General features: G+C 40.4%; 1 protein-coding gene across 2 annotated transcripts in view; it reads left to right on the top strand.

Annotated features, from left to right (window-relative positions):
- Positions 1-13,179, top strand: part of arl15a (ADP-ribosylation factor-like 15a) — an 88,023-nt gene that overhangs the window by 37,411 nt on the left and 37,433 nt on the right. For both annotated transcript variants that reach the window (XM_077560941.1, XM_077560940.1), the window contains exon 4: positions 9,465-9,673. In XM_077560941.1, the coding sequence (XP_077417067.1) occupies positions 9,465-9,673 (209 nt within the window). The remainder of the gene's footprint in view (positions 1-9,464; positions 9,674-13,179) is intronic.

Here is a 13,179-nt window from a genome sequence, read left to right as displayed (position 1 = left end):
AAAACTGCCATTTTATATGGGATAGTTCAATATACATTGAAAATTTATGCTGTTGTTTTGTCTATTTCTTTGTCATGTGAGTGCATTGAAAGTACTTAAAAACACGGAAAACCCATGACCCTGGACCTAGCTGGGTGCCAGCGGCCCCCAGACCCCCGGCTAAATTTTCAGATAATTTCACTTTGGTCAAATCACATCCCTGTAAATAGTAATAATAGTAAAGAGTAACAATTATGCCATTTTACTCTATAATATTGGTATTTCTCACACTAATCATAATTTGCAACATGGAAGATTGAAAGTTTTTTTTATTTTAATTACTATTTTGTCATCCCTTTGTGTCTTAGGTTTTAATCATTAATTAAACATTATTGTTAACCTCATAGTTGTAAGCGAGCAAAGGAGGAGAAAGCGTAGCCCTCAGCCACCCCCCCCCCCCCCCCCGTGTTAGTGTCCCACACAGTTTCGCACACATGCTGCCATTTGTGTACAGACGTCAGACTTGTTGATGTTTTTCTTTCGTGTAGCTTTGTACATCTAAACGGTGTGATTCCTGGAAGTGCACAGCACTCGAGGAAGCCGTTTAACAAGCACAGGATCTTGAGGCGGAGAAACGTAAACACACAGAATGGCAATGGGAGTACCTCCCCTTACCTTAAAGGGAGCCTGAGTTGAGGGGCGCATAGGTGCTTTAAGTTCTCCTACCAACAGGCCTGCAACACAAGATGTATTGTTTTGTTGGATGTTATGGTTAATGTTGTCTTTGCACACTCTGCATGTGACATGTGCAGTGTGTACTTTGAATACTCACCCAACATGGCTTCCTTAGAAGATAAAACACACATACAGTACATACAAAGAGGCACTGGGGGACCACCAACGCGAGTGCTACCAAATTTGGACAGAGCACATTAGAGGGGGTCTGAAAGAGGTTTTTCTGGTTTGGGTCAAAGCCAGTCTGCTGGGACATTATTGTGGTTGAAAATAACAGTTGTCTCACGGATGACACTTTTGATTTAAAGGACTTAAGTGTATACGCTGGAATCGGATTACTTGTTTTTCTGTGCTCCCACCTCCTAGCAACCTTTGTTTTTCTATACTTGTAAATACAGTGGAACTTCCCGTAGGACACAATCTGTTCTGTGACGTTGGTTGGCACTGAAGTTGTATTGTTCCCTTCTTATATCCTAAAAAAAGAAGAAAAACATTAATATTGTATAATACAACGAAAATATTCTAAAATTGCTCAATGACGCATAATGAAGAAGGATGAATTTCTGAACGCACTCTGTGTTGACGGCATTGAGCGAGTTTCATTTGCATTCAAAACTTCTGCTTCTAACTATGGAAAAGTTGTTCTTTTTAGTTTAAAATGGCTTAACTTAAATAAAATCCTGTGTTGCATTTTGGCCAAAGGTAAAATCCTGGTCGGTTATTGCGCCCTTTGCTGCTCTAGTAAACCTTTGTCGCGGCCGCAAGCGCTAGCGGCAGCAGCTAACTGATGTCAAACATTTCTTCCATTTCATCTACTTCCATTTCTTCTTCTACTGTGTTGGCAGTTGGCATATACTTTGGGTGCATTACCACTGGTGGAAAGAAGGTGGCAATAATGCACAGAAAGTCAGCACTATTAGGGAATTGGGATTTTGGGTGCCAGTCCCAGCTCTAACTTTAATGTAGTGTAAGTTACTGAGTAAATAAGTCACAGCACCAGCCAAGCTATGAAACAAAGTGCAACTTACAGTCCGAAAAATACAGTAACCAATTTTAGGCGGGGGAACAAAAATGAAACAAGTCAAATGAATGCATCAAATATCAAAGGACGTTTGAATGCTTGGTGGGCTGGATTATAGAACGAAAAGGACCGTTGGCCATACTTTAACCACTCCTTGGCTCGACCCTTTTCCTTATTTCCATTTCAAGTTTAATTTCATGTTCCGCGATTATCATTGCGCCAATTTTCTTCCCTTGATTCCCTTGAGAGTTTGTGGTTCCGTCCATTGAAGCGGCGCTACACTGGGTGGAAAAAAAAAAGATGTTTTGACGCCTCCACTGGCAGCTTTCTATTAGAGGAATGCAGTTGAGATGTTGACATACTTCCTGTATGTTTGGTCGAGTGAAGACTTACTCCGCCTGTTGCGAATGTACGTGACGTCAGCCTGGCGTCTGGGGAACTGAAAAACCTTGCGTGTTGTTCCATGTGTTCATAATGAGTCTTTCCGATGGTTTCCTGATTAACGACCCCTTGTAGCTTGCTCAACACTAGTTTGCCTTTCTGTATTTTCAGCTCTCTCCCAGTGGTTTTTAAACAAGCAAACATGCCTGCGTTAGCTTTGTGATATTTTGCATTACTTTGCGATGATGCGGAAAAACGATACAAGATGTGAAGCGTGTTAGTATTTCTAAGCCTAAAAACACACTTTACACGCTACATTTGTGGCTTGTCCTGCTCACTCAGCCTTGACTAAGGTACGGCCAGAGGGGTCTGTTAAAACGCAAGAAGCACTTTCTATGTATTTCCTTCCTTTTCGCAACGGAAAGCTCCCTTGGATGCTTATGACGTAGAAAGAACTATGCATCAAGTCTTGCATATACAGTTGTCTTTTAAGTGCAAGAGGTTCAAAAGTCCATCCGAGACATAGCAGATGAATTAATTATTTGCCTGTGGATGAATGTGGGAAAGAAATATTGTGTTTTACACATGAGAAGCCAAAGACGCTCATCTTTATGGGAGGTTTGAATTTAACAGTAAACTGCTTTCATTTGTTCTAAACCAGTGGTTCGCCAAGTTTTTTTCCACCAAATACTACTTAAAAAATGCTTAGTTCTCCGCGGACCACCATAATGACCAACATTAAAATATAGCAATGATGTCATAAGTGTTCATCAAAAATGAGGCAGGTTTTATTTCTAAAAGGTAAATGTTACATGGACTGCTTTTTATATAGCGCTTTTAATCTACACCATTTGGTGCCCAAAACACTTTAAGTATATTTAATGTTACATCTGACAAGCTTTAAGGTCTTCAACTTTGATCATGTTCCACTGTTCTTGGTCAAGAAGTCAGACCTTCACCTGTGACTTATGTATTGTTGTAAACGAAAGCCCTCTTTGCATTTGAGTTCGCTGGCCTGGATTTGTCTTAAGCTCAAGCTGTCCAGAGGCTCAAAGCAGCTTATGTGCAGGGAACCCTGATGTATGATACCGTTAATACTTGTGGGTGCTCTTTACATGCCCGTTGCAAACATACATTTCTCACTCAGGTGATGCTTTGTTGCCAGTGGCTGCTTTACTTTCGGCCAACCTCTTGCTAAGTCTTGCTTGTTAATTTGAACATATTGTCTGGCCTTAATGAAGTGCACACAGACATTACTAGACTCTACTTGTCTGTCTTTTCATTTAAAGTGTTTCCAAATTTACCAGTGTAAGAAACATTGCCCTGAGATGGGCAAAAATCCATCCAAGCTTGAACCTTACTGTGTATCAAATCTACTCCCAATTCTGATCAAATACATGTTGAAATGTCTGCCGTTCAGAATTTTGTCATAAACTGCGTCACTTTTATTGTGAAATTTACAGGAGAGAGAAAAAAAAGCTTTAAGAGTTTGTAGGGTTAGTAAAGTCACACTTGGTGTTCATAGTAAATTAAATAAAGCCATTGTACTATGTATGAATTTATAATGCATTTTTGATTGCTCTCTTACAATAATGTAGTCTAATGTGATGTAGTGATACCATTCAATGGAAACCATCCAAATACATTTTGCTTATGTGATTTTGGAAAACTTTCCATCTTCTACATTTTAGAAGGTAGTGATGTCTTGCACAGTTACTGAAATTTAGTTACCCATACTTTTCATACCCTTTATATACCCAAACGAAAATGAACATTACAGAGGGAGACTTGCGTCTCATTTTGTTTTGCGGTTTCTCTGATAACTGCAACAAAACTGACTAACTGAATCAAGTGGGATCACATCTTATTCAGTTGATCAATTAGGATATGGTGTCCGTTACAAATGTGACAAATTTTTGTCACTCAGTCACTGTCGTACATGGCTGCAAGGATGCAATCTGTGTATTCAAGTGCGTATTTGCGCGCGTGTGCGTGTGTGTGTGTGTTGTGTGTCTGCGCGCAAGATGGGCTATGTCGTGACGTCAAGTCTAGACAGACCATTTCACAGTCTGCTTTGATGCCACACTATGGCAGCTGATGAAGAGGTGGTCCAAATAATCCACACTCATCGCTGTTGTTCTTCAGAGTCGTGCCTATCATAACTGGAAGTCAGTAGCAGATTTACCATATGCACCTGCTGGCCACATAGTTTTATATATTTATGTACACGCAGACTGCACAGCATTAGTCATTAGGCTGCAATTGATTGGAAATCCCACAGATTGCATATTGTTGTTGCTTTCTCTCTCGCTCTTTAAAATGCGCACAATTGCACTTTGCAGTCATTTGCTGTGCTTGACCAGATTAATTTCTGCCATGTTTCATGACAAACGAGCCGCATAGAGAGCTTTGTTTCTTTCTGGGATCTTAGAGATTGTGTCCGGTCATGTGACTGCATGGCTCCGTTTGTTTGGTAAAGTGGAGTCAAACGTCACTTGTAGTTAGTTATGTTGGATTGATGATAAAGTCTCTGACAAATCCAAATAGAACCTTGAAAACGATTAAAAAAAAATTGGTATAAATACAAGTAACTATAGCTCAATGTAATGAAGTAAAAGTTGTGTTACTCCTAAACCACAACAAAAAATAATCAAGTGACGGTAAAAAGTACTGTATTGCAAGAAAACGACTCTCATAATAATAAAAATTTTTCCGAAAAGCTACTTAAATAAATGTAAGAGCGTTTAAGGTAGCTCATTATTACCTCCCACCTCAGTCAACTGCTGGTGATATTAATGACAGTGTTGAATGACATACCCCCCCCCCCCCCCCCACTGTAAAAACAACATCTTTAATTTCAATAACAAGTAGTGCAAGGTATGGTTTTATTGCTTTAAATGAGTCTGCTTAACTACTTCTTCTGGTCTATTGACCATTTGCACCGACGTCACGTGATCACGTGACTGCCCTATGACGGAATGACGGACGGCGGAAGGAAATGATTGTTGAATGGAAATGGACGTGACCCGGAGCGACTTAGTGAGTAGCGACTGTTATTTTACAAATTAAAAGTTATTATTGCCCATAGAGCTATGGAATCTATTACTTCAACCAAAGGTCGCCTGTCAATCGAAGTTGCACATTTAGTCGGGACTCATAGAGCGCGATATTTACTTAAGTTGGAGATCGCTAATTTGAAAACAGCCCTTTAGTAAAACATGAGGTAATCTTTTGGTTCCTTGTTGAAATGAGGTCTCATGAGATGCACTGACGTCTCTCGCCACATATTCATGATGGAGGTTGCCAAAGGTCCAAGTTGAGACAAGATTGAAAAGACCAGCTGTACTGACATCTTCAGGTTGATGATTGTAACCGGCGGTTCAAATTCTTAGTTTTGTTTGACTTTTTGGGGGAATATAAGGCTGTCCTGGTCCCCGAGAAACCCAGAGTAGTCGGTCAATTAATTTTTCATAAATTCTGAATAGTGTACAGATATGGAATAGACTATTATTCTTTCCTTTGAGTATCCAGAGTGGTAATTTACGTTTTTGGGGGCACCATATGTCATTTGACTTTTTGAGTCACCTAGCCTATTACTTTTGGATTTTTAGAGACTAGGTTGTTCCGCAGTTAGTTTTTTTATTGTGCCATGTAAAAACCAGGAGGGGGGCAAAAACTCCCCGTTCCTGATTTCTGTTTTTTGTGTTCGTGACACAAATTTTCATGTCACAAAGATAACTGAAGTTAGCATAAATTGAAAATGCAGTTTCTAAATGTGGAAAAAATAATAATAAGCAATATTTTTTAACCATTGCTCAGTCAACACATGAAGCGTTTTGCAGAAATACGAGAACTATTGTTATGAATTGTGATTTTTTTTTTAATCCAACATTTTAGCTTTACTCGCCTTTCGTTGCCACCATTTTTTTTAATTAGTTAGAAAAATCTTTTTTGTGTGCACACTAGAAACTCAACGCCTCCTATCAACTGTTGAGATGCACTAATTTATGTTGCACACTCTATGTCAAATATTTAGAGTTGCCATATCTAATTTGTGGAGTCTAGTGTAGTCTCCCACATACATCTGCCGGGGGTCCTAACACATGTCAGTCCCGGACTTCCTGTTTACTATTTACTTCCAAACAGCTGTGTTTCAAACGTCACAGCTCTGGATACACCCTCGGCTCGTTCGTCAGCGAAGTAAGTAAACTTCCAGAGCTGGTCCTCGACACCCCCAATGCCCCTCGAACCATTTTGTTTAGAGAACATATTTCATTCAGTGAATCACCCTTTACATGTGAAGCTGATTAGACATGCACCAAGTAAAAAAATAATTGACTCTTCAAATCCATAGTTTCAATATAAACGGTGAGTGTAAATGTAATATATATATTTTTTTAACTACTAAATGTATCTAAATGAATGTTTGAGAACAAAGGTTGTACTGAAAGTTAAACAAATGTACTGTACTGGTTGAAAAAAAAGCTCAAGCCACTGTGACATTATTCTTTCATTCATTCATTTATTCTCTGCGTAGCGGTAGAAGGATACCACATACAATGAGGTACGCACAGCACACTTTGAGAATCACTGATTTACAGCGACTTAATGTGAATGGCAGGTGCACAGTCCAAGGCTGTGTGAGAAAATGTTTCAAGTTGGCTTGGAAATGTTAAATTCCTAAAACAAACAAATGAAAACTTCTCAATAGCCCAAGATAAACAAAATGTGCCGATCTGGACTTCATTAATAATGTCGGGATAAGTAATTTGTTTATGAGGGGATTCTCAGTAGCTGTCGGCAAAATATTTTTGTTTTTTTAAATCTAGTTCAAATCTAAGTAGTCAATTATGTGTCCTATGGTTGTTGAAACATCAACGCCTGAACAAGATGTCCTCATTGTGAGCAATGTTGTTGTTTGCGCCTCGTTTGCAAAAAAAAAAAAAAAAACATCATTCGTTTTTTTTTTATTATTTTGCAAGGTAAACCATTGCGTGTTGACTCACATAATATACCTTCACTTTCAATGATCTCTCGCTGACCTCAGAGCGCACCCAACTAAATGAGAATGTGTCACGTTGATGAAGTTATTCAAGTCCTTGTTTCAGCTTGTCTTCATCTGCAAGCGAGGGCTGACAAAGTATTTCTTGGCCGAGCTGGAGCTGGAGGGACCGGTGGGTGGGCTGCTTTGACGTGTTTTCCTCAGATCAGATGTTAAGCCATTTGATTCCACAGAGACCTCGCTTTGACCCCTCTTTGTTAACTCTTTCCCCCTTTTCAACACTTTCAAAAGTGTTATAATTGTATACCGCAGATGAATATGTTACGGTCCAAATTTAAAACACTTGTCATGGAATTCGTGGTCTTGGGGCCGTGCAACTTCCTTCAGAGAACATCTCTCTCACAGAGTTGGATCCAAGACAGCTGCACTGGTGTGTAATGTAACAATAGTCCCAAGCAACGCACACACCAGATTAATCTTGACTAAGCAAGAAAATCACTTCTTTTGTCACGTGTGGCCCTCAAAGACAGCCGCGTCAAAAACGCTTCCTTTTTTCTACATTTGATTTTATTTCACAATTGTCAATCAATGCTTAGTTTAATCAATCCCTGCTTTAATAGAAACCCATACAGTAAATGAGACACAACTTCCCACATGCTGTTTAAAACGGACCTCTAACGCGTAAATTTAGAGCAAAAGAACATGTCTAAGAAAGACCCAAGATCGTAACGTTTAAGTCTTCCTTGATGCCCTCAACATTATTTAGAATCTGTGACTCATGATCTTGTGTTTAGGAGTCCTGCCGTCACACCAATAGGTGGCAGAAGTTGCCAACGAGAGCCAATGAGACGTGACGGACACGGCAAAGATGAGAGGGTCACTCTCAAGTGGCACTTGGTCGAACAGCTTTCCTTTTCAGCTGGAGGTCTCAGCAGAGAGGGGGGAGGAAGGGACGGAAGCAGTCTGAGCACAGGGGGAAGGGGGGGAAAAGGGAAAGGAAGATGTCTCCTTTGGATTTTTGTGTAGAAGTGGCTATTTGTCAGTTGTTGATTTTGCATGGTGTTAGTTTATTTCAGCTCTAGCTATTAACTATGTAAGAACTTGCCATTATCTCCAGTATCTCCTCTTCTTCTAACCTCATTACTTCATTTGGACCCAACCGTATATCTGCTTCACAACATTTGGTATTGCGATTGAACTACTGGTTTTAGCATTTTTTTTTATGCAGAGAAATGTTCACAAGTTGTAAAATGTAAATGGGCGTAAAAATTGTGTTTCGTTGATTGATCTCACGTGTGGTCTACGTAAAGCCAACATTTAATTTTTTTTTTTAATTTTAGGGTTAGGGAAAAACAACAGATGAAGCCTATGTGGATGATTCCCCGGAGTATCTTGGCTCTCACCCATCTGCTGGAAATGACCTCACACCATATAGAAATCATTTTCAAACTAGAATTAAACTGATTGTAACAATGCGAGAGAGAGAAAAATTTGATCAAGCACTGTGTGAAGGCGGTGAACTCAACTCGCTTCACAACAATCAGAAGTTTGGCAAACAGAACAATTTTTCATAAAAGAGGCTTCAAGCTGTTTAATGCCACTCCCAGTTAGAGTTTACTGGCCCACTAAACATGGAACAAAGACAATTACACGTGTATTTAATACAACTACATGACCTTAAAGTCTGATATCTTAAGGCTAACCCATGATGGGGAAACACCATAGATGGGTCACTTAAAGTAGATGTGAAACTCTTCTTCGTTTGTGTCTGTTGGACTATATTGTTCTTCCACACTTCAGAAGGAGCAGAAATGATCTTTGAATCTTTAAATTATGTTGAATTGTTTATCATTCTGCTTATACAAAGTACAATAGGCCCTGTTTTGTCCCTTTCTATTAATTTTAATATGGAAAGAGGATTTACATTACTTAAATTACGAGCACGGTCATGAAATAAATTAAACTTGTATCTCAAGGCACCACTGTAAAAACAACTGTGACATATTCAGGTGAAGGAAAAACTAACGCTATGTATTTTTTTAAATTATAGTTCTTTTGTAATGGTACATAGTGGATTACGTTTTTTTTTTCTTTTTTTCCCATTTATAGATTCTTTGCACTGAACACATTTTTTTAGCCTCTAGCTCAGAGATCCCCAACCACCCAGATTGCACAAAGAATAACACATTTTAAGAATATTTTATTTCATTCACATCTTTATCTAGGAAAAAAATCCTACTTCGCCATGACGCCCATTTTATTTTCTTACATGCCAACAGTAACATCAGTTTTGACAATGACTCCCTCCAAAAGTTGACCATCTAATGGCGTCACGTCCTTCCACAGGAGCTGACAACATCAAGAAATATTGGTGCCGCTACTACCAGGGGTCGCAGGGTGTCGTCTTCGTATTGGACAGTGCTTCATCAGACGAGGACCTTGAGGCGGCGCGTAATGAGCTGCACTCGGCCCTACAGCACCCTCAGCTCTGCACGCTGCCTTTCCTCATCCTCGCCAATCACCAGGACAAGCCAGCTGCAAGGACGCCAAACCAGGTAACCCGGGCCCTCTCAGGTCACCTCAGCACGGCTCTTCCACTTACTTTGTTGAACACATTTGAACCACTACGGAACACATTAAGGGTTGGAATTGGAGGGTTAGATCACCAAATGATTCCCGCTGCTCACCGCTCCCTCGGGATGGGTCAAATACGGAGAAAGAATTTCGCCCCACTTAGGTGGGTGTGACAATCAGTAAGTAGTACTTTGATTTAATTTAATTTAATGAAAGGAAATCAAAACCATTTTTATTGGATTAGCATCAGAGATGTAAGATGGTATTCAACTGACTTGACACAAGCACAACCTCTCGAAGTGTGGAGGATGCAGACTAATGATGTATAGTCTTGGAATATCACCACCCGTATGTTGACCACACATATCGTACGAGAGTCCAGGCTTCATTGACGGCCAGTAATAGATTGATGCAGGAACGTGCTGATCACTGCTCTACTCTGTTCACAATACTGATTGGATATTAAGGTGGTGGTGCTGCACTGATATCTGGGGCTTCACCTTGAAAAGTCAACTCACATGTTGGATAAGATGGATGTTCCATCAGCTGGGTAAGCTTTTGTACCTTACTCAAACACTTGCCCACCAATGTTTTCAACATTAAGAAGAAGTTGGGGGTTTATATTTCATGTTCCCCAGGTCATATTACACGAAACTTTGTCATACAATCAAGCATATTTGTAGTAAGAGCATGTTGAAATATTTACATAATAATGGAGTGGTGGATTTGCCTTACAGCAAATATTAAACACTGATGCTGGTTTATATTTCTTCTACATTTGTTGTACCCCAGAAGCGCGATAATTAATAGAAACACAATGACAATGGTAGGAATGCGACGAGAATAATCTTTAATTTTGATTTCTCCCCACATTAGCTCCCTTTTGTAGTAGAGAGTTGCCTTGACTTGGGTTTGACCCGATTTCCTGAGCAGTTGTGAGCATCTGCTTCATGTATGACGATTTGAGATGCAAGTCTTTTGAGTTACGAGCGTGGTCACAGAACATATTAAACTTATAAGTCAAAGCACCGCTGTACATCTGTGTGTTTGCGATCAAGAACAAACAGTGCAGTGTTGCTGTTGTTTTGTTTTTTGTTTTTTTCCACCGCTCACTCTTTATCCTTGCTAGCAAATTGTCCATGAAACAGTTTTTGGGCTCAGGCATACAAATTCCCCTAATTCCTTTTTTTCTCTCCCTACATGTATTTAACCTTCCTTCAAGCACATAAAGTTGTTTTGCTATGTGACAGATTATTGTTTGCGATATAACTTGCAATGTACGATAACTACATTTATTTTTGTGTGCATCCTTGAAGTTTATTCAACACAATTCTAACTCCTGTATAGTCACTGAGTAGGAAATCATCATACTCACGGCCAACTCAGAACCTCATATCAAACATTTGTCTTTGTTTTGCTCAATAATTAACGGCATAAATGTCATGGAATAGTCATGTAGTTATGGGTCATGTTATCACCTCCTTGTAGATCACAATTAATCACTCTTTGTGGAGGCAGAGACAAAAAAACAAGGATTGTCTGTTACACCTTTCTTTTCTCTCTTTCTCTATTCTCTCGTGTCCTCCTTGCTTCACCCACTCCGCCTCCCTCACAGAAGGCGTCTCTCGGTGTAGGATGTTACGGCTAGCGTTCCCAGTACGACTCTTGCTCGGGTTTTGAAAAACCTGGAGCCTCACTTTGCTACAAATGCATTCACTCGCACATACATCATCTACCGCAGACTATTGTAATGTCTCTGAAGGATTCACTTAGATGGATGCCTGCAGTGAGGGCCATCTGTATTTCCTTGCTCGGACCACCGGTGTTACGGCTCTAAAGGGATGGGAAATCCGCTCTGGGAAACGATAGTGAGAAAAGTCCTCTACCAGATTGTGTTATTATGACCCAAAGTGGAACCTTTTGACTGCCCTTCAATCAGTTTAACTCGGGTTAAGTCATTAGTATGGATTGATTGCATTTGTGCACAAGTCACAACGGTCACGGAAACCCACTAATCTCATTGATGGTTTAAAATTGCAAGCGCTCGCAGCGGACGCGACAACACTGCAGTCTTTGTTGGTGCCCATAACGTAGCCAGTTAATACAGCCTGTGAGCTGCGCACACTGGCTCACTGGTCTTAGCGTGATGTGTCCTTTGCCATATTTGACCCGCCGTTGTATCAATTTCTGCAAGTATTGACTTTTTGCAACTGTTTGCAAACACCAATGACACGTGTGATTGACTGATGTGGAAGGATGAATGGGGATGGATGTCGCCCAAAGGCCTCATTTGCACTTTGTTGGGAAGGCCATGTCAGTTCAACTGAATGACTTACATAAAGTAGATCTGCTTCTATTACTGATGAGATGTCTGCCTCGCTCAGCTATGTAAAATCCATCATTGGGACATAAAAGCTCTGATGACTGTGAGGCTATTTTGCATTTATCTACGCTATTTATGACCTGCAAGCCCTTTCTCAGGTTTCCCCCGCTCATTGCAGTCAAACTACTTTTAATATCATCAAATTTGACTCACATGAGCACATGAGGTGTGTCAGAAAGGTTCCGGGGATTGGTGTCACAAATGCCAACTCCAAGACTTCCCCTTTTGAAGTGATCCCACTGGAGTCTAATGCACTTTTCCAGCCTTCTGTGCCACGCTTTCATGCATTCCTGGAAGGATTTATCCAAGATCTTGTGCAGCTCTGTCCTCTTGGCCGTCTTGATATCTTCAAAACGAGTCTCCTTGATGACCTCCTTGAGTTTGGGAAAACAGGGCAACAAAATCACATGGACACCAAACTTAACAACGTGAACCCGTTTGTGGTTACAAAGTTGTAGCATGATGTAGTCTTTCATTTAGTCATCGATGCCGTTTGTATTATGTTTAAGATAGCATTCTGACAGTGTGCATGCATTATCACTGACTCACCACTGTGTCACTTGGTATTCAGTGACTCACAAAAGAAGCGTTGCTGAGATGAAACCGCAAGCAGTGACTGCCCACACCACGTGCTTCCTTGCCTCCGTACCGCTTCCCGTCAATGAAGTCATGGCCGTCTTGCCTTCAGATTATGTTGTCCCCCCTCCACACTCTTGAAAAGACACGAGGAAATAGTAAACTTGCGCGACCACTGGAGTGTGCCAGAAGAAAGCAGCGGGCCTCCATATGTTAACCAAACATTTGCTCAACATCTGCAGGGGTCTCCTCCTCGGCTTTATTTTCACTTCTCCCCAGGTTCCCATTCTATCACTTTCTGTTCACTTGAAAGGTTTAATGTGTATGCCGTACAGCATGCGTAACAGGGTAAAGGGCTTACCTGAGTAAGTCAACAAATGACATGTGTGCATACTTTTCTTTACTATTGCTGTTTAAGGGTGTATTGAATCACTCAATTAAAGTTAAAATGGTATTTCAGTATTTTTTCAATTAGGCTTGGGTGAGTATTAGATTTTGACGGTTTGATTCCCTTGAGCAAACATATGT

The sequence above is a fragment of the Vanacampus margaritifer genome, chromosome 3, assembly GCF_051991255.1.
Source record: "Vanacampus margaritifer isolate UIUO_Vmar chromosome 3, RoL_Vmar_1.0, whole genome shotgun sequence".
Lineage (NCBI taxonomy): Eukaryota > Metazoa > Chordata > Actinopteri > Syngnathiformes > Syngnathidae > Vanacampus > Vanacampus margaritifer.
This window is presented reverse-complemented; position numbering and strand designations above follow the sequence as displayed.